The sequence below is a fragment of the Pseudophryne corroboree genome, chromosome 3, assembly GCF_028390025.1.
Source record: "Pseudophryne corroboree isolate aPseCor3 chromosome 3, aPseCor3.hap2, whole genome shotgun sequence".
NCBI classification, from domain to species: domain Eukaryota; kingdom Metazoa; phylum Chordata; class Amphibia; order Anura; family Myobatrachidae; genus Pseudophryne; species Pseudophryne corroboree.
The window spans coordinates 508,433,006-508,455,870 of NC_086446.1; the positions used below are offsets into that span (position 1 = coordinate 508,433,006).

General features: G+C 46.0%; 1 protein-coding gene across 5 annotated transcripts in view; it reads left to right on the forward strand.

Moving 5' to 3' along the window:
• ARHGAP44 (Rho GTPase activating protein 44) overlaps positions 1-22,865 on the forward strand; it is a 361,660-nt gene that overhangs the window by 306,430 nt on the left and 32,365 nt on the right. For 3 of the 5 annotated variants that reach the window (XM_063961030.1, XM_063961032.1, XM_063961033.1), the window contains exons 15-17: positions 5,796-5,887; positions 7,821-8,001; positions 19,920-19,937. In XM_063961030.1, the coding sequence (XP_063817100.1) occupies positions 5,796-5,887; positions 7,821-8,001; positions 19,920-19,937 (291 nt within the window). The remainder of the gene's footprint in view (positions 1-5,795; positions 5,888-7,820; positions 8,002-19,919; positions 19,938-22,865) is intronic. The other 2 variants (XM_063961031.1, XM_063961034.1) reach the window with 1 other exon arrangement.

Here is a 22,865-nt window from a genome sequence, read left to right on the forward strand (position 1 = left end):
TGATGCGGCCGGTGTTGGTGGTGGAGGCATCTGGTAGGTAGGGTCCATCCCTGTATATCCTTGGTACAGCTGTGACCGTCCATACCAGGATGGTGGTGGAGGAAGGGCAGGAGGCGTCCGTGTGGCTTGTGATGGCGGATGTGGTGGTTCACCAGCGTGTTGATGAGCTGGCTCTGGGAGCTTATCGTACTCATCTGCAGTGTGGGTGCGATGATCTGGTGGCTGGCTGCCGAATGTCGTTGGCTCTCCGACATGTTGTCAACGCTGTGTGCCAGGCATGATGTGTTATCCACCAGCCGGTTGATGGATGTGGCCAGAACTTGAAGGATGTCCATAGTCTCCCTGTGATCTTCTCGTCTGGTCTTTTGCGTTTCTGCCGTGCTGTCGGCAAGAGCCTTTTGCATTTCAACCAGACCGTTTGCCATCTTCTCCATTGTCTTCTCAATGGCGTCCAGTCTGGTTTCAACGACATTCGTGTAGTTATCCTGGCGGGCAGTCATCTCTGCTGCCAGGGTGTGTACCCTCTGAACATTTGAGGGATCCTGCCCTTCCTGTACGTCTGCCACCAATTGCATTTGTGCAGTTGAAAAGAAAATTAGAAATTAGTATACACATTCATACATTTGTTTGAAGGCTCACAATTTGATAATTACTCACACAGGGATGTAGAAACAGCGGGCTGCTGCACTTCCACCTCATCGTCCGACGAATCCTGTAGGAGATCCGGCCTGAAGAAGGGAGCAATCCCGACGCAAGTCCGCTGCTGGTCCGTGGCACCTCTGTTTGCAAAAGAAGAAAAAAATTAAATAAAGTTAATAAACTATACAAAAATGGTGACCCCCCCCCCCCCCAAAAAAAAAAAAACCCCAAAAATAAAAACCTTCTCCATCCTGTGGTGCCGCTGCTCCAGGAGCTTTACATTCTGGAGACGTTTCAAGGGTATGGCTGGATACGTCTGCATGGCTGTCTTCAAACCCAAGAAAAGTCTCGTCCGTTAACCCTGTTAACTCAAACAGTTCGGGTGATGGGTCCACAAGGGTAGTGTCTTGTTGAGGCTCTTCGGTCACAGTCCCAGAGCTCCTGGAGAGATGACGAGCTGGTGATGGCCTGCGCGCAGGAGATGTAGTTTTGCGCCCAGCTGGTGGTGTGGTCGCCGACGGTGTCTGCCGCGCAGGTGACGTTCTGCGCGCTGATGTCTGGCGCGCAGGTGATGGTCTGCGCGCTGACGATGTCTGGCGCGCAGGTGACTATCTGCGCGCTGACGATGTGTGGCGCGCAGGTGATGATCTGCGCGCTGCTGATGCTTGCTGCGCAGGTGATGGTCCGCGCACTGCTGCCGATGCCTGCTGCGCAGGTGATGGTCCGCGCACTGCTGCCGATGTCCTGCGCGCAGGTGATGTCCTCTGGGCAGGCGTATCTGGGGAAAAAGAACAAACACATTAGCAAATTAAAAAAATAAATAAAAAAAGGATTTAGTACAGCTCATCTGAATGTATTCTTACCATCAGGCCTCCTTTTGGACTGCTTGTCTCCCGCCGTCTTCCGTCTTCTGGGTGGTTCTTCCTCCTCGGGAAAGCCAGCAGGACGGCTTGAGTCCACACCTCCGTGAACTCCTTGGACCATGACAGGGTTCATGCGCCTTTTAATAACGTTGTCCCACTTCAGATTGAGAGCCGGACCACCTCCCGTAGCTGTCTCATGACGGCGCTGAATCCCCATCTTCTTCTTGGTCTGTCTGCGGCAATCACTGTACCGCTTCATGCAGTTTCTGGTGCTCCGGCGGTTTCCAGATACTGCAGTGACTTGTCTCGCGATGGCATCCCAGATGTTTCGCTTGGTCTTAGCTGCTGTGGTCTGTGCCCTTGGTCCATACAAAACGTCGTAGGACCTGTCGACGCCATCCACTAGGGCACAGTTTTCCGCCTCAGTGTATCTGGGTCCACGCGGCTTCTTCTGTCCTGCGTCTTCACCAGAGGCTTCCTCCTCCGACTGATCCTCTGGCTGGCTTCTTGCCTTTAGGGATAAAAAAAAACATGCATTTAATAAGATCGGTATGTACCTGTGAGTGTGTCAGTATCCCTGGCAGTGCGCAAAGATACCTGTAGGTGTGCATGGCAGTGCGCAAACTAGGGTGTGTCAAGTTGGATGCTATTGTGTCTGCAGGTGTTGACAGTATTTACCTTTCTAGGCCTTTTCTTTTGCTTCTCCCTTTGGTCCCTTGACGACCGCGGCTGGTCACTGCATGCCTGGTCAGTCGTATCCTCCTCCTGGGTCGGCTCCCACTCCTCATTGCTGTGCAGGGAAAATTCTTCTGAGGGGTGGGGGGAAGGGGGGGATAGGGGGCCGCTTGTCCCTGGACATCTCTGTTGTAAAAAGAAAAATTATTTTTACAAATTTAACACACATTACATAATTACATGCAACGACACGTCATGCTGCTGGGACCCCAGTGCTCAAGCAGGACCATACAGAACAAAAAATTTTTTTAAAAATTTAAAAAAACCTCAGCCAAACAAGCCAAAACCCCCGTACAAGCATCCCTGCACATGCTGGAGGTCAACCAGTGCTAAAGTAGGAGCAAAAAAACATGTTTTGGAAACAAACGTCAACACATGTCGGCCACATGGCTGATGCCGACGCGCTCAAAGTCACCCCAAACAAGCCAAAAAGTACCTCCAGCATGTGCAGGGGTGCACCAGTGCTAAAATAGGACCAAAAAAACATGTTTTGGAAACAAACGACAACACATGTCGGCCACATGGCAGATACCGACACGCTCAAAAGTCACCCCAAACAAGCCAAAAAGCATCCCTGCACATGCTGGAGGTACAACAATGCAAAAGCATGACCCAAAAAAAATGTTATGAAGAAAAAAAAAACGTGAAAAACTACCCCCAAACACAAAACTCTAAAAAAAACCATGCAGCGATACAAGCAGGAACTGCAGCAATCCAAACAGGACCTATATACACATACCTGCACACATATACATACCCCAAACACCCCAAAGCAACGCCACATGTACACCTCATGGCACCCCCCCACTACACAAACACATACATGCAACGCCAGACCACATGTGGTACTTACCTATAAATGTAGAAATCGCTCCAAAAACGACTCTCCAGGGTAACAGGTTTCCTGTCCGTCCTGAATTAAAGCCTGCTGGGTGTACAAACGATACCACAGCAGACAACAACCAATTTGCTAGCTCTGCACCTCCACACACCTCTCTGCAGGTTCACAAAATGGCTGCTGAGCACGCAGCAAATAAGCCCTATAAAGGGCTCCATACGGCGGGAAGTCGAATCCAGGATGCCCACTACTCGACGATTGGTCCGTTATTCGACAAGGGGAGTGTCGAATGAGTTATGTATTGAATATGTCGAATTCATGATCCCGGGTGGAGGGTTTCGGCTGTCGAGTAGTGTCAAATCCTAAAACGGTCGAAAAAAAGGCGCAATTCATCCGGAATTGCATATACCCCTATGTGTACATTGTGCACTATTTGGATTAAATATGTAATGTGTTTTGATAGCTTTTCCATGCATCCACAAACTCTACCATAAATACTCATACCACGCGCTAATGCGCAGGACCGCGGGAGCGACCATGCGCAAATTGCGAATATGCGCACGCACGGCAGAACAAGTACACGCACGGAGGCCATCTGTGTGTAGTTTGTACGTGATGTGTGTACTGCAATATTTTTCGACTTTGACAATAGAAATACAGATATCCTTATAAATGTCACATGTCTCCCTGCACCCTCCACATCACTAAAATGTGGTTTATGGAATGCACGCTATGTTTGTAACAAATCAACATCCGTTCATGACCTCTTCATATCTAAAAACTTCAACCTGCTTGCTATTACAAAAACATGGCTCACACAACCACACACTGCCTCCCCTGCAGCACTGTCACATGGTGTTCTGCACTTCACCCCCCCCCCCCCCCCCCCCCCAGGCCTGGTAACAGTAAAGGAGTTGGGGTTGGATTAATTCTATCCCAATCTTTCGCATACACAGTTCTACAACAGGTTCCATCACTCACATTTACATCATCTGAAGTACATTCTACCACCTCAAACTTTATATTTCCAAAACAGAGTTAATTATATTTCCACCGGCCAATAGCAGTTACCAACCTGATATTTCTATCACTGCTGAGAACTCGACAATCATCCCTACCCCACAAGCTCGCTGCCTAGGTGTCATCCTTGACTCTGAACTGTCCTTTGTTCCCCACATTCAATCGGTCTCAAAATTATGTTACATGCATCTAAAAAACATATCCAAGATGCGATCATACCTTACACAAGACACTGCTAAAACTCTAATCCATGCTCTCATTATCTACCACATTGATTATTGCAATAGTCTTCTTACTGGTCCTACCAAGAAGAGACTCTCACCATTACAATCCATTCTGAATGCAGCTGCGAGGATAATATTCCTCACTAGACGTTCATCGTCTGCAGACCCACTATGTCAGTCCCTCCATTGGTTACCTGTATTCTACCATATTCAATATAAAATACTTTTACAGGTTGAGTATCCCATATCCGGAATGCTCGGGACCAGGAGAATTCCGGATATGGGATTTTTCCGGATAACAGATTACCTGTTATCTGTATGGGTTTCGGGGGCCCAGCGAGTCGGCAGGGGGGACCGCCGTGAGCCCAGCACGACGGTGAGGGGTCCCGGGGATCTGGCGCATCAGTGGGGGAGTCCGAGGGGTCAGCGGCGGGTACTGGGAGTCAGCAGCGGTGAGGGAATGGCTGCAAAGCCACTCCCCCACCTGTCTGTGATTGGCCGCAGACTCCAGTGACGTCATGACGCCGGCCGCGTCATGACGTCACTACAGGACTGAAATATTCCGGTTTTCGGAATATTTCCGTTAACGGCTGTCCGGATAACGGATACCCGACCTGTACTTACATACAAGGCTATTAACCATACTACACCAACATACATCTCTTCTAATATCTCCCAACCCGTCCCCATCACTCCTCACAATATCTACGTCTCTCATTCACACTCATTACTTGCTCCCATGCACGATTGCAGGACTTTCTTCGGGCTGCACCCACTCTATGGAATGCCGTACCACGTACAATAAGACTCTCCTCTAGTCTCCAAACCTTCAAGTGTTCCCTGAAAACTCTCCTATTCAGACAAGCTTATCAAATTCCAGAACCACTCACATTACCTTCATAAGCTTTCCTATCCAATTATATCACCACTGTACAGTCCACACATACCTTCCACATATTTTCTGTTTCTTCACTTTCCCTTCCTCCTGACCCTGGTTCATCATTGCTGTGTTGTGATATCATCCAGCCCACCATAAACCTTTGTAATCTGGTGGACAACTATGCAATAGATAGCACCCATCCTTATGTATCAATGCCTATTTCCCGTAGATGGTTAAATGCGAGCAGGGCCTTCCTACCTCTGACTGTTTGTTATTACCCAGTTTTGTCTTATCATTGTGTCCAACTGTCCCCTTATGCAGCCTAACCCTAACTGTCCCCTTCCGCAGCCTATCCCAAACCGTCCCCTCCTGCAGCCTAACCCTCCCCCTAGTATTTAACCCTAAAACTAACCTTAGTACTCACCATTGGTATCCGTCGGCATTGTGACAGCCAGGATTTCTCTGTCGGGATTGTAACCATTGGAATTATACATTATAACATTATATGATCCTCTCACCTTTTATATTTTTCAGTTTGTAAATGACCATTAAAACCCCATTTTTTTAGATTTTACATTTTTTTACACTTTTTACAGCAATATTACAGAAATGATGACAACGGTGTCCCTACAGATAGTGGGGATTATTGAGCCCATAATCCAGCATGCGGACTGGTTCTTTCCAGGCGGTAAGTATACCTGTGCAGACTGCACATTATGCTAATACATTATCATTCCTAATGCTCAGTGTCAGGCAGCAGTCTGAAAGGTGAATGTTTATGAGCTTTATTCCCAATGCCTGGTTAGTATTGTGTGGTAATAAAAAAAGGCACATTATGGGCCCAACCAATTGAAGACTTCACAGGACATACACATATAAAGTGCTACTAGAGATTTACAAAGAAAGTATTGGGCATTTACATATTTTTATGTTGCTCAAGGGGACATATGACATTTTTTCATATGTTTTTTTTTACTATGCACTTGTTAAAGGGGATGTCTGCCTACTTTTATCTTATTTTTTTTAGATTTACTTATACAGTATATCAAAAGTAAAATCAACACCAAATCCTTGACTGGCTGAGCATTCTGACCACTGAAATAGATCAGCCCTGAGACATGCATTTATAGACCACACAATCTAACCACATACATAGCTGTCCTGTCCTCATCCATAGCAGCCTACCATGTGGCTGGATTGTTTCCCCGGTAACCAGCAGAGACGCTATCAGTAAACTGACTTGATAGGCTGCATTCTGATGAATATTACTTAAGCCTATGGTACAGTTGCCAGCACTTGATATCACACTCTGTAAAGGGAATTTCTTTTTCTTTTTTTTTGCATCATGCAACTTTTTTTTTTGCACATTTACACCCTTTTTTACAGGTACATGCGTGGGTCAGGGCATCATAGTGGGCCCTTATTTAACAAATGTGCGTACTGATGAACAAATCTAGGGCCTAATTCAGACCAGATCGCTGCTGTGCATTTTCGCACAGCGGACGATCAGATCTGAACTGCGTATGCACTGCAATGCGCAGGCACAACGGACTACAGCAACGGGGATCGCTGGTCAGCGAAGGGATGGTGCGAAAATTCCGAACGCATCGGTGAACGCAAGGAGATTGACAGGAAGAGGGCGTTTGTGGGTGGCAACTGACCGTTTTCAAGGAGTGTCCGGAAAAACGCAGGAGAGACCCAGCGTTTGGAGGGAGGGTTTCTGACGTCGGCTCCGGCCCCGATCATCGCAGCAGCAGAGTAAGTCCTGGGCTGCGCAGAGACTGTGCAGGTCTTCAACACACCTGCACACAGCACATATCCTCCCCCTGTAGGCGGCAACTACCTGATCGCAGGGATGCAAAAAAATGCACCCTAGCGATCAGGTCTGGATTACCCCCAAATTGGAACATTGAAGGGGATGGGTTTAGCATCCTTGCGGTCGGGATGTTGGCGGTCATGCGGCCGATGCCGGAATGCCGACACCACTCAACATCCTGAAGGTGAATATCGGGGTTCAGGGTTACGGCCCGGGGGTGGGGGGAGGGTTAGGGCTAGGCACAAGGGGGGTTAGGGTTAAGCTCCGTGGGGAGGGGGGGGGGGGGGGGTTAGCCATAGCCGCCACCACCTAAGGGTTAGCTGCAGAGGGTCAGCCATAGCCGCTCCCACTCGGGGGTTAGAGTAGAGAACAAGGGAGGGTAAAAATACTTACCCAGTCTGCTGTCAGGATCTTCAGTGTTGGGATGCCGCTGTTGGTCATGAGACCGCCGGCAGGATTTTGTATGTATTCCCATTAAAGGTATGGTCTAGTTTTGGACAACACCCTCTCAAAGAAACATTGTGAACCCCTCCTGTTAACTGAGGTTGGATGCTACCTGTTTTATTGCTAGCCAATCATAACTGTACGATAGTGGTATTCAGTAAGAGCTGGATTCATTTTTTTCTGCCACTTACAAAATTTCAGTTCTAGGTAAAAGGGGTTTGGGTCATCTTATTTGCTGCCTAAGGATTTTGTTTAGAGAAAAACACAACTTTGTCAACCTTGGTGAAATATTCAGAACTAATAACAAGTGATGATTCACTAGATAACTCATTTTTCATTATGTTATCTTCTCCTTTCACAGACATAGAGTTCAATGTGACTGGTAACTACGGCAGCCCTGTACACATCAACCACAATGCTAACTACAGCTCCATGCCCTCACCAGACATGGACCACTCAGACCGCAAGCAGCATGACCAGGCCAGGAGACCGCTCAGTGTGGCGACTGATAACATGATGCTGGAGTTCTACAAGAAGGATGGGTATAACGTTTTATAGCAATACTCAATATGGAGAGTGCAAAATTTGTGTTGGTTATGTACAGTATTTTGGTAAACACTGTAGCAGGTCTGTTGGGCAGCAAATGAAATGTCATATAAACCAATCAGATTTCTGCTTTCATTAGCTTGTCACATAGCATACTAAGTAAAGCTACAATTCAATTGAGTAGGAGCTATAACAATGTTTATGAGCAAGATTGTGCCATAGGAAGATATCACTGTCAGAGCACAGCACAGCATGCGAGAGGAATCTGGAAACCTTATAGGGCAATACAGGGCAGATGTGCAGTAACCCACAGCAACAAATCAGCAATGAGCTCATTTTGCTCTAATGCTAGTGAGACAATTAAAGCAAAATATTATTATTATTATTATTATTATTATTATCCTTTATATGGCGCCACAAGGGTTCCACAGCGCCTTACAAAGTATATAAACAAATGAGCAAAACAAGAAAGCATCAACTTACAGTATAAGACAATGTAGGACAAGTACATAGTATATAGACTTTTCTGCATTAGTGGACATGACACTGAAATACAGTAAGCAGTGGGGTTGCAGAAACCGAAGGTAGGTGCCAATGTATGGAGTAGAAGATAGTCAAGTAAGAGAAGGAAAAGCATATGAGGGGAGATGGCCCTGCTCGTGAGAGCTTACATTCTAATATATGATGGGTTATTACAGGTTACTGCAGTGTTTACTGAGCAGGGCAACAGATAACTGAGTGAATCCTGTAAGAGCTAATTTTGTTATGATCTGCCAAACTCAAAATAATTTTCTTTAAGTGTGAACATAGAGTAATAGTTTGTATGTTCTCCTTCTGCTTGCGTATTTTTCCTACGGTGTGTGTGTGTGTGTGTGTGTATACATGTGATAGGGAATATGGATTACCGACTGTCAATGTAATGTCAGTGTCAGTATTGGACATGTCGATATCCAGACCTGTTCCACACCCATTTAAATAAAAGTGGAAAGCTTTATAAATGCACCCCTATATTGCTAAAGTAATGATCAAATCTAATCTTCAGTTGCATTTATGACAGAAACCAATGATTTATTGCAATGGATACATTTATTTGCACTGATGTTGTCTCGGATCTTCAGTTAGAGATCACCCAGCTACACATAAAATATATATCCTGCTACCTCTGTCACTGAATTTGCCCACCTGGAGTATTTGTCATTAGCAATGTTTACTTATCCTACCCAGTGAATCACTGCACTACAGTATGCTGCTGTAGCTAAGCAACATTTCACTATCGTTTCCAGGCCAAACCTGCTGCCTTGTAATCACCAGTCATTTCCTGTGTACCAGTTCATAGGCACTTTGCCAAAGCATAAAGATTTCTTTGCAATGAGAAAAGACCTGCACTACAGTATGTAGTAATTCACACATTAGAACTTGGGAAATCATACAGTTATTGATCTTCAGTAAAAAGAATGATATAAAATAATGCTTTCAATTCAGCATGATTATATCAGTGTATGGCTGTATGCAGTACTAAATCCAGCAGTTACTGAAACACTGAGACTGATGCTTGAGGACTAGGGGGCTGGTTCAGAGACAGGCATTAGAGGCACAGCACCTGCGTCATTGGAGTGGGCCTAAGGCTGGTTACATAACTGACCGACACGTCGGCGGACCCACAGTTGCACCCTGCCTGTGCGTCTTATCCAGATAAGTACACATACTTACCGATTGGCCGCTCAATGTGTCGGTCAAGACACCCAGCTGGGCGGGCAGACCACCCGCACACACAGCCAGTTGCGCCAATATATCTGAAGACATATCGGCTATGCTGCCCAGCCGGTGCAATATGATGCAATATGACTAACGTTGTGTACCACAGATATGTCTGTCAACATCACTCCAACGGTTGATGTATCGCATAGTGTTCCCAGCATAAGGCTTCTCAGAATGCCTGTCTCATCCCCGCTGCTAAGCCCATTATATCTGCATTGGAAAATAGAGACACCACCCCCGGACGCCTCAAAAATGGGGTCGGCATGCACCAGTTTTTGAGAACTCAGCCCGTCACCGCCTTGTCCCAGCCCCGAAACATCCACAGATCTGCACATGCGCAGATCAAAAACATTGGACATGTATGTAAACATTTCGTATATGTAGAGCTCTAAATCAGGCCCTAGGTTGCGGACCAAACATATACAGCTCCTATTCCTCTTTCTGCCAATCAAATCTGCTGATTGCTGATCTGATTTGATGATTGACGATCCATCAGAGGTTTGGTGGATAAACATGTTAAAACTCTCAGACTCGAGGTTCCCGACCATTTTTTGGTCAGAATCTGCAAGTCTGGGAAATACAGCATGTTGTATTTCTCCGACCTCAGCTTCGGCAGAACAGGGAATTGTCGCGATTTTTGTCTGATGTATGGGCTCTATACCATCTATGTTGTTCATTACGCCTTTCACTTACTGTACCTGGGAATTCAGGACCAGATTTATCAAGCCTTAGAGAGTGATAAATAGCATGGTGATAAATGACCAGCCAATCAGCTCCTGGTTGGTACTTTATCACTGTGCTATTTATCACTCTCCAAGGCTTGATAAATGGGGGCCTCAGTGTGATGTGGTCCCATGGTTACTAACTTAAAGAAACTCAGGCCCTCATTACGAGTTGATAGCACGGTAGCAGTTTTTTGCTGCCATGCAATCAGATAGTCGCCGCCTATGGGGGAGTGTTTTTTTGCATAGCAAGGCTGCGATCGCTTGTGCAGCCGAGCTATGCAAAAAAAAATTGTGCAGTTTAGGAGTAGGTCCTGACTTACTTACCCACTGCGATCACTTCAGCCTGTCAGATCCCGGAATTGACGTCAGACATCCGCCCTCCAAACGCCTGGACACACCTGCGTTCAGATCACCACTCCCCGAAAACAGTCAGTTGACGCCCGGATCCGCCTCCTGCCTGTCAATCTTCATGCGTTAGCCACTGCGAGTGCTTTTGTCGTAGGACTTGTCGCAGGGCATGCGCAGTTCCAACCCGATCGCACGGCTGCGAAAAAGTGCAGGGTGCGATTGGGTCGGAATGACCCCCTCAGTTTGCAGAATAATAGCATTGCAGCAAGGGGTAAATTTACTAAGCTGCACTTTTCAAAGCTGCTGCATCTTTACTGGTTTCATCCACTTAATATAAAGGGACAACAATGTAAAATACACCAGCAGCTGACACCGTGAAAAAGACAACAATGCTTCATCCAGTTTATTCCATGGAATTTCTGTAACTGATTTGTCCAGTGTTTTTAATAGTAAACAATTTCCAAAACAATTTCTTTGAACCCGACGCTACAATAAGACTGCAGAGGACGAGCTCCACTTCTGCAGTGCGAGGCAGAAAAAAAAGGTTTTTACCTATATGGTTGCATGGGACTGTGTGGAAGTATATTGGTATTGTTATTGTTTTTTGTTGTAGTGTGTAAGGTATATTTATAAGGTATTGGTTATGTAGCGGTGTGTTTTGTGAGACTATATGGAAGTATACTAGCTATGTGCTGGAGTGTGAAGCTATATTGGCTGTGCAAAGCATTATGCAGGTACGATGGCTATGTGAGGCTCTGAGGTGTACTGATTATGAGGTCAACTGTGAGGCTAATTGAAGGTGGATTGGCTTTGGGGTTAGGCTGGCTGTAGGGGAGAGTGGAGGAGGGGTAAGCACTATAAAATTATATAGTCTATGTGGTGGAGTTATAGGGTATATGGTGGAGTGTGACGCTATACAGAGGTCATATTGTCTACGTGGTGATGTGAGAAGCTACAGGTTGAGTATCCCTTATCTAAAATGCTTGGGACCAGCAGTATTTTGGATATCGGATTTTTCCGTATTTTGGAATAATTGCATACCATAATGAGATATCATGGTGATGGGACCCAAGTCTAAGCACAGAATGCATTTATGTTTCATATACACCTTGTACACACAGCCTGAAGGTCATTTTAGCCAATATTTTTAAAAACTTTGTGCATTAAACAAAGTTTGTGTACATTGAGCCATCAGAAAACAAAGGTTTCACTATCTCACTCAAAAAATTCTGTATTTCGGAATATTTGGATATGGGATATTCAATCTGTATATGGAGGTGTGCTGACTATGTGAAAATAATGTGTTTACATTTTACCTATATGGGGGTATATGAGACTATCTGAAGTTTTCTTTCGCTATACCATGAGCTTTAAATGATTGCATTTTTGGCATTTATTTTTGAAGTAACAATATGACCATGTAAACTTTTGGTAGCGTTATACTTCTTTATTACAATATTTTTGACATTTGCTTTAGATCTGTAAATTTTGCTCTGTCCGCATGCTCACACTGATTTACCATCAACTGGGTCAATTCACTAACATTCTCCTTACTAAGAACATACAGGGTCGGACTGGCCCACAGGGGTACAGGGGAAACCACCTTGTGGGCCCCACTGTCTGAGGGCCCACTCCTTCCTCTAGGGATCAGGTTCCACACTGTGCACTTGTATTATACATGGTAGATATGTTGCATGACACTGCACTAGACCTTTGTAGGCTGGCCACACCCCTAAGTATGGGCCCCTATCACTGAATTCTCCCGGTGAGCCCTTCATGCCCCAGTCCGACACTGAGAACATACAAATGTTATTTGCTGGTTCAGTATTACAGAGCTAGAATTCTATTCTCTCTTTAGTCGAAAACGAAACATTAGCAGTTTTGCACCAGTACGTGAAGTTCTGTGCCATGTTGTTGTTTCAAAATCCACCCAATGTCAGACTTGTTGAGGGTATTCATGAGCTGTTGTTTGTACATATTTATGTTAGTCCCTTACTAAAAACAAGAATGGTTACTTTAATTTTGTCAGTAAGCTCAGTGCTACTGGTGTGAAGCCTGAAGAAGTCAGACAAATGGGGTCAATCCAATTAGGAGTGAAGTAGTTGTGAGTTGACGTTTTCTCTGCAAATTCGCAATCCAATTAGAACTCGCACTGAACCAGGCAGAGTAAACTCCCATTTTTCCGTTCGCACCTATCTGAGGGTAGAGGATGGTAGGTAAGTTCCTTATTTTAAGGTTACAATTTTGGGACACCGTGCAGAACCCCTTGGACACCCTAATGATTAATTAGGCAATTGGAAATTTCCAATTAGCCTAATTAGTACAATAATTACATGTAATTTTTTGAGGTTTAAAAAAATGGCCTCAAATTATTACAAATCTACCTTTTCATTGCCTTATGCACCCCATATTTAATTTATTTTCTCTAACGTCCTAGTGGATGCTGGGAACTCCGTAAGGACCATGGGGAATAGCGGGCTCCGAAGGAGGCTGGGCACTCTAGAAAGATCTTAGACTACCTGGTGTGCACTGGCTCCTCCCACTATGACCCTCCTCCAAGCCTCAGTTAGATTTCGTGCCCGGCCGAGGTTGGATGCACACTAGGGGCTCTCCTGAGCTCTTAGAAAGTTATAGTCTTAGAATTTGTTATTTTCAGTGAGACCTGCTGGCAACAGGCTCGCTGCAGCGAGGGACTAAGGGGAGAAGAAGCGAACTCGCCTGCTTGCAGCCGGATTGGGCTTCTTAGGCTACTGGACACCATTAGCTCCAGAGGGATCGACCGCAGGCCCAGCCTTGATGTTCGGTCCCGGAGCCGCGCCGCCGTCCCCCTTACAGAGCCAGAAGCAAGAAGATGGTCCGGAAAATCGGCGGCATGAAGACTCTGTCTTCACCAAGGTAGCGCACAGCACTGCAGCTGTGCGCCATTGCTCCTCTCACACACTTCACACTCCGGTCACTGAGGGTGCAGGGCGCTGGGGGGGGGCGCCCTGAGGCAGCAATAAAAACACCTTGGCTGGCTAAAATACCTCAATATATGGCCCCAGGGGCTATATATGAGGTAAATACCCCTGCCAGAATTCCATAAAAAAACGGGAGAATAGGCCGCAAAAAAGGGGCGGAGCCTATCTCCTCAGCACACTGGCGCCATTTTTCCCTCACAGCTCGGCTGGAGGGAAGCTCCCTGGCTCTTCCCTGCAATTCTACAGTACAGTAAGAGGGAAAAGAGAGGGGGGGCATTAAAATTGGCACTGTATACAGTATATTATATAAAAGCTATTAGGGACATAACTCAGTTAGTCCCTGTATATATATAGCGCTCTGGTGTGTGCTGGCATACTCTTACTCTGTCCCCCCAAAGGGCTTTTGTGGGTCCTGTCCTCGTTTAGAGCATTCCCTGTGTGTCTGCGGTGTGTCGGTACAGCTGTGTCGACATGTTGAATGAGGAGGCTTATATGGTGACAGAACAGAGGCCGATATATGTGATGTCGCCCCCTGTGGGGCCGACACCAGAGTGGATGGATAGGTGAAAGGTATTAACCGACAGTGTCAACTCCTTACATAAAAGGGTGGATGACGTAACAGCTGTGGGACAGCCGGCTTCGCAGCCCGCGCCTGCCCAGGCGTCTCAAAGGCCATCAGGGGCTCAAAAACGCCCGCTCTCTCAGATGGCAGACATAGATGTCGACACGGAGTCTGACTCCAGTGTCGACAAGGTGGAGACATATACACAATCCACTAGGAACATCCGTGACGTGATCCCGGCAATAAAAAATGTGTTATACATTTCTGACTTTAACCCAAGCACCTCTAAAAATGGGTTTTAGGTTTGGGGAGAAAAAACAGGCAGTGTTTTGTTCCCCCATCAGATGAATAAATGAAGTGTGTGAAAGCGTGGGTTCCCCCGTTAAGAAACTGGTAATTTATAAAAAGTTACTGATGGCGTACCCTTTCCCGCCAGGTGGATAAGTTACGCTGGGAGATATCCCCTAGGGTGGATAAGGCGCTCACACGTTTGTCAAAAAAGGTGGCACTGCCGTCTTAGGATACGGCCACTTTAATAGGTACCTGTTGATAAAAAACAGGAGGCTATCCTGAAGTCTGTATTTACACACTCAGGTACTAGACTGAGACCTGCAGATAGTGCTGCTGCAGCGTGGTCGGTGACCCTGTCAAACAGGGATACTAGTTGGCAAACATAAAAACATATTAAAGACGTCGTCTTATATATGGGGGATGCACAGAGGGATATTTTGCCGGCTGGCATCCAAAATAAATGTAATGTCCATTCTGTCAGGAGGGTATTAGAGACCTGTCACTGGATAGGTGATGCTGACTTAAAAAGCGCATAGAGAGCCTTATAAGGGTGAGGAATTATTTGGGGATGGTCTCTGGGACCTCGTATCCACAGCAACTGCTGGGAAGAAATAATTTTACCTCAGGTTTCCTCACAGACAAAGGTACAGTCCTTTCGGCTTCAGAAAAGCAAGCGGGTCAAATGGCGCTTCCTTTCTGTACAGAGACAAGGGTAGAGGGAAAAAAGCTGCACCAGTCAGCCTGTTCCCAGAATCAAGATTCTTCCCCCGCCTCCTGTGAGGCCACACCATGACGCGGGTGCTCCACAGGTGTAGCCAGGTACGGTGGGGGGCCGTCTCAAAAATTTCAGCAATTAGTGGGCTCGCTCACAGGTGGATCCCTGTTTCTTTCAAGTAGTATTTCAGGGGTACAAGCTGGAATTCGAGATGTCTCCCCCCAGCCGTTTCCTAAAATATGCCTTGCTGACAACTCCCTCAGGCAGGGAGGCTGTGCTAGAGGCAATTAATAAGCGGTATTCCCAGCAGGTAATACTCAAGGTGCCCCTACTTCAACAAGGACGGGGTTACTATTCCACACGGGTTGGGGTACCGAAACCGCATGGTTCGGTGTGACCCATTTTATATTTAAAATCCTTGAACACAAAAATTCAAGTTCAAGATGGAATCGCTCAGGGCGGTTATTCCAAGCTTGGACGAGGGGGATTACATGGTATCCTGGGACATCAAGGATGCTTACCTGCATGTCCCCATTTACCATCCTCGCCAGGAGTACCTCAGATTTGTGGTACAGGATTACCATTACCAAGTCCAGACACTGCCGTTTGGACTGTACATGGCACCGAGGGTGTTTTATCAAGGTAATGGCCGAAATGTTGATACTCCTTCAAAAAAAAGGGAGTTGTAATTATCCCGTACTTGGACAATCTCGTTATAAGGGCGAGGTCCAAGGAGCAGTTGGTAGTCGGGGTAGCAATATTTTGGAAAGTGCTACAACAGCATGGTTGGATTCTAAACAGTCCAAAGTCACAGCTGGTTCCTATGACACGTCTACTGTTCCTGGGGATGGTTCTGGACATAAACCAGAAATAGTGTTTCTCCCGGAGGAGAAAGCCAAGGAGTTGTCATCTCTAGTCAGAGACCTCCTGAAGCCAAAATAGGTAGCGGTGCATCATTGCACGCGAGTCCTGGGAAAAATGGTAGCTTCCTACGAAGCAATCCCATTAGGCAGGTTCCATACAAGAACTTTTCAGAGGGACCTGTTGGACAAGTGGTCCGGATCGCATCTTCCGATGCATAGGATGATAACCCTGTCTCCAAGGACCAGGGTATCTCTACTGTGGTGGCTGCAGAGTGCCCATCTTCAAGAGGGCCGCAGGGTCGGCATACAGGACTAGGTCCTAGTGACCATGGATTCCAGCCTTTGAGGCTGGGAGGCAGTCACACAGGGAAGAAATTTCCAGGGACTTTGGTCAAGTCAGGTTATTTCCCTACACATAAATATTCTGGACCTGAGGGCCATTTACAATGCCCTGAGGCCGGCAAGGCCTCTGCTTCAAAACCAGCCGGTACTGATCCAATCAGACAACATCACGGCAGTCGCCCATGTAAACCAACAGGGCGGCACAAGAAGCAGGATGGCGATGGCAGAAGCCACAAGGATTCTCCGATAGGCGGAAAATCATGTGTTAGCACTGTCAGCAGTGTTCATTCCCGGAGTGGACAACTGGGAAGCAGATCTTCTCAACAGACACGACCTCCACCCGGGAGAATGGGGCCTTCCTCCAGAAGTCTTCCAATAGGATTGTACACCATTGGGAAAGGCCACAGGTGGACATGATGGCGTCCCGCCTCAACAAAAAGCTATAAAAGATATTGCACCGGGTCAAGGGACCCTCAGGCGATAGCTATGGACGCTCTGGTAACACCGTGGGTGTACCAGTCGGTTTATGTGTTCTCCCCTCTGCCTCTCATACCAAAGGTACTGAGAATAATAAGAAGGCGAGGAGTAAGAACGATACTCGTGGATGGCCAAGAAGAGCTTGGTACCCAGAACTTCAAGAATTTATATCAGAGGACCCATGGCCTCTGCCACTCAGACAGGACCTGCGGCAGCAGGGGCCCTGTCTGTTCCAAGACTTACCGCGGCTGCGTTTGTCGGCATGGCGGTTGAACGCCGGATCCTGAAGGAAAAGGGCATTCCGGAGGAAGTCATTCCTACGCTTACTAAAGCCAGGAAAGAGGTTACAGCAACTCATTATCACCGCATATGGCGAAAATATGTTGCATGGTGTGAGGCCGAAAGGGCCCCAACAGAGGAATTTCAACTAGGTCGATTTCTGCATTTCCTGCAAGCAGGAGTGACTATGGGCCTTAAATTGGGTTCCATTAAGGTACAGATCTCGGCTCTGTCGATTTTCTTTCAAAAAGAACTAGCTTCAGTACCTGAAGTTCAGACATTTATAAAAGGAGTGCTGCAGAGTCAGCCCCCGTTTGTGCCTCCTGTGGCACCTTGGGATCTCAACGTGGTGTTGAGTTTCTTAAAATCACATTGGTTTGAACCACTAAAAACCGTGGATCTGAAATATCTCACGTGGAAGGTGGTTATGTTATTGGCCTTGGCTTCTGCCAGGCGAGTATCAAAGTTGGCGGCTTTGTCTTGTAAAAGCCCTTATTTGATTTTCCATATGGATAGGGCAGAATTGAGGACTCGTCCCCAGTTTCTCCCAAAGGTGGTGTCAGCGTTTCACCTGAACCAGCCTATTGTGGTGCCTAGGCTACTAGGGACTTGGAGGACTCCAAGTTGCTAGACGTTGTCAGGGCACTGAAAATATGTTTCCAGAACGGCTAGAGTCAGAAAATCTGACTCGCTGTTTATCCTATATGCACCTAACAAGCTGGGTGCTCCTGCTTCTAAGCAGACTATTGCTCGTTGGATTTGTAGTACAATTCAGCTTGCACATACTGTGGCAGGCCTGCCACAGCCAAAATCTGTCAATGCCCATTCCACAAGGAAGGTGGGCTCATCTTGGGCGGCTGCCCGAGAGGTCTCGGCTTTACAACTTTGCCGAGCAGCTACTTGGTCAGGGGCAAACACGTTTGCAAAATTCTACAAATTTGATACCCTGGCTGAGGAGGACCTGGAGTTCTCTCATTCAGTGCTGCAGAGTCATCCGCACTCTCCCGCCCGTTTGGGAGCTTTGGTATAATCCCCATGGTCCTTACGGAGTTCCCAGCATCCACTAGGACGTTAGAGAAAATAAGAATTTACTCACCGGTAATTCTATTTCTCGTAGTCCGTAGTGGATGCTGGGCGCCCATCCCAAGTGCGGTTTATCTGCAATACTTGTACATAGTTATTGTTAACTAAATCGGGTTATTGTTGAGCCATCTGTTGAGAGGCTCTATTGTTTCATACTGTTAACTGTGTTTCATATCACGAGTTGTACGGTGTGATTGGTGTGGCTGGTATGAGTCTTACCCGGGATTCAAAATCCTTCCTTATTGTGTACGCTCGTCCGGGCACAGTACCTAACTGAGGCTTGGAGGAGGGTCATAGTGGGAGGAGCCAGTGCACACCAGGTAGTCTAAGATCTTTCTAGAGTGCCCAGCCTCCTTCGGAGCCCGCTATTCCCCATGGTCCTTACGGAGTTCCCAGCATCCACTACGGACTACGAGAAATAGAATTACCGGTGAGTAAATTCTTATTTTTTCTTAGTATTTATTTGTTTGAAAAAAAATTGCTGTTAATTTTTTATACTTTATAAAAGTCACCTCAAAGTACCCCTAAAGCATCCTTTTTCCTACTTTTTTGCATATTCCATTTTTTTTGTATGAAAGTAAATAAAAAAGTTAGCTTTTTTACCATTTAAAAAAATAAATATGCAAACCAGCCATTTAACACCTTTTAAAAATCTCCAGTACTTTCCTTATGACCGCTAATAGACTTCTGTATGATTCTGCAAACAAAATTGTCATTTTTTGGGGGGTACGGGAAGGTCACCCCACTTTTTTATGCACTTCTCTCACATCGCATATGGCTGATAATTTGCAAACCTCCGCTGCGAGTACCGCAAATAGGCATTTTTAATTGGATTGGAAAATTCTCGGGAGTGTGTATTTGTGCGAATGTCTGCGAGTTTCATGAAACAACTCGCAGCTTGCAACTCACACCTAATTGGATTGACCCCAAGATGTCCATCCTGCATAGAGGTCAAAGTTGCAAATTATAATGGAACCTTGATATGAACCAGTACAATGATTTGTTTTCTTATTTCACAAATGTGAGCTATAAACATTTCTTCAGGACAAATAGGAAATTACTAAAATCAGTGTCAATCATTTATGTTTTACTGTCTACTCTCGTCTGTATTGCATTGTATTCAGGTCCCAAAAGCTGCAGGTTCCCACAGAATGCTTTATACTTAGACTGCGCTCTTAATTTCTAAGAGTAAGGTAAAAACATCCCGCAGGGTTTCAGTGAAAAATGACCAAAGTGACCATGTGATCGCATGATCATTTGGTTGTTTACTTTGGTTCAGTTTTGCTAGGGAAAGCTTGACAAATAACTTTATTTTTGATAATTACAGGCTTTAGAATCCCAGGTAATATGTTACATTGAAGCCCAACATAGTGCTCAAAAATGTGAAATTAAATGTGTAACCACTGACACCCCTTAAAATCCCTTCCTAAACATGGGAGCTAGGGAAGACGGGCTGCCCTTTTATTGCGTATTCGCCCACACTAACATTATTTGTGTTCTTGTCCATGCAGCCTTAGGAAAATTCAAAGGTAAGATGTACCTGACAGGCCTCTTTCCAAACAGTGCGTTGTGTCATTCTCGTCGCATTACATAGCCTTTTTCGCGAGACTGCGTTTAATACACTGAGTTATAGACTTGTATGTTTTCTGTAACATCTCCATTTATGTGACTTGTGGGTTTTATGTTTCCCATTCTGAGGCCAGACAAAGCACTCTACAGCACAACTCTAGCTGTAAAATGAACCATCAAACTTCAGTGGAACTGTGCCCCCCAGTGGCCTAATGATGATTGACACTGGTAGAATTTGTTAGTATGCCCGTTTCAAATATTTCTCATATGGAAATCTGCAGGCACAACTGAGTGAACAATGTTCAGACTGTCACAGGGGAATACACTTGGAACTGTGGAATTTACATGTAAACTGAACCTCTCTGGGGGGGAATTCAAGTAGCCGCTGAACTTACAGCTGGCTTTTAGCTACCCGATTAAGTACCTGGAGCTATTCTGTTATATCTTTCAGTAAGCCCAGTGGTACAAGTAGAAAAAATGTCTTATAGGTACTGTGTGTGCGCGCCGGAAAATGGGTGTGGCCAAATGTTACATGGGGCGTGGCCAATGAAAATGGGGGCGTGATACACATATGGGAGGGCCAGATACACTTATTACACCAATAGTGCCAGATGCACATATGCCCCCACGGTGCCAGATGCACAAATGCCCCCACGGTGCCAGATGCACAAATGCCCCACGGTGCCAGATGCACAAATGCCCCACGGTTCTAGATACACAAATGACCCAGTAGTGCCATATATGCCCCCACAGTGCCGGATACACATGCCCCCACAGTGCCAGATACACATATGCCCCTTCAGTGCCAGATATGCCCCTTCAGTGCCAGATATGCCCCCACAGTGCCAGATATGCCTCCACAGTGCCAGATATGCCTCCACAGTGCCAGATATGCCCCCACAGTGCCAGATACACATATGCTCCCACAGTGCTATATATACATGCCCCCACAGTGCTATATATACATGCTCCCACAGTGCCAGATATACATGCCCCCACAGTGCCAGATACACATGCCCCCACAGTGCCAGATATGCCCCAGCAGTGCAACTCACCGTTGTTGCTGCTGCCTGGGGCTGGCACTATCTTCTGCTGCTGGCTTGCTGCTGGGGAGAGGAGAGTGCAGCACGCGCTCCTCTTGTCCCTCTCCTGCCCTCAGTCCGGTCTCCTGAACTGGCGGTCCGGCAGCAGTGGCTCCTGCTTGGCTGCCGGTCCACGAGCTCTGATTGGCTCACAAACCGGCTTAGTGCATGCCGCCGCTGCTGCCGGACTCAGGGAACTCGCAGGCAGGAGAGGAGAGTCGCATGCTGCGCTCTTCTCTCTCCAACACCCGGTGTCTGCAAGGTGGCGGTATGGCGTACCTGGGATACCGCCATACTTGCAGCACTGGGTAAGCCCCATATCCTGCAGTAAGCCCCACAGCTATGCTGGGTAAGGCATAGGATCCTGATGAAGTGCCCGAAGCTATGCAGTTACCTTGCACAGTAAGCCCGGAGGGTGCCCTTAATGCAAATTTCTGTTTGCACCCTCCTCGGTACTTACCATGGTCAGTAACTGATAAGCTCCAGGTTCTTAACCTATGAGATAAAAGCCTGCGGTAAGTCACTCTGCTTATTGAATTACCCCTCTGAGACCTGAGTACTCTCCTTACATTCAGCAGGAACAGTTACAATTAAGATTGACTGACAACAAAACATTGCTGTTACAAATTTTCTTTGAATTTGCATAAATGTCTTGTTTTATTGTTCAGTGCGCCAAAGTGCTAGTGTTCAGAAACACAGAAGCCTGTTCTTACTCTGTGACACAGAAGGGGAGATTTAAAAAGAAAAAAAGAAAAAGCTAAACACAAGAAACATTTTAGATGATTACTTTTATATTCTAAAGTTAAAATGACATTTACAGTCTGATTGGTTGCTATGTATTACAGCACCAAAGCAGTTTCCTCTTCACCAGTTTTTGTTAAATGTCCCTCCAGTGTACATTGGTTTAGAGGGCAGTTTAAAGAAGGCATTAGATTCAGTTACTTCGGCTTGTCAGGGATGCACCCCCAAAGAGATTAAAAATTAGCAAGGTTTACCTCGCATAATTACCCTCAATGTGTGCAGCAACACTTCACACACTTTGTGCTTAATTGAATCTCCATCAGGGTGTTGTAGTTTGGGTGGGAAGATCATTTACAATGAGCCTTGTGCTCAAACTGCAATAAATCTCTGTGGAAAACTCACGCCTGCAGGATGCTTTTACTTATATGTCAAGCTGTTAGATATTACCCATGCTCCCTCAGTATACCTTGCTGTTATCAGGCTGGAAAATACACATATAATTTGATTCAAATAGGATGTTTCCCTACTGTCTATTTCATGGTAGCATTATCATTTATGCCCTGTAATCTGCAGTAGACGACTGACAATGTCAGTACCCATTAATGACCTGTCATATTGTCTTATGTTACGCTGTTGCTTTTGTTTACTTTTAATACTGTCCTGTTGGACGAGGTATCTGATAGGTATGCACGGGGTAAAACACTTGTTCTAGCTGATGTATTATGAGATAAGTGGGGTAGCTAAAAGGCAATATGTGTGATGAATAAATACGTATTCTGGTGCACAGATTAGTATATCTGACCAATGACCAAATTTAATTACCGGATTGCTGGCAGAGACTTTTTTCCTCGAACTTAACCCACCTGTAACAAATGGTATGTTTCACTATACAGCAGCTATACAGATGGGTCCACGGTCTAGGCGCAGCAAACTTGCCAAGATAACCGTGGACCCATCTGTACATGTCCGTCTGGGAATGTGTTTTGTTGTTTCCTGCTTTTTTTTAACCTTTTTTGTTTTCCATTCCCCTTTATGAGGAGTATGTTTTACACTGTTATCGGCTCA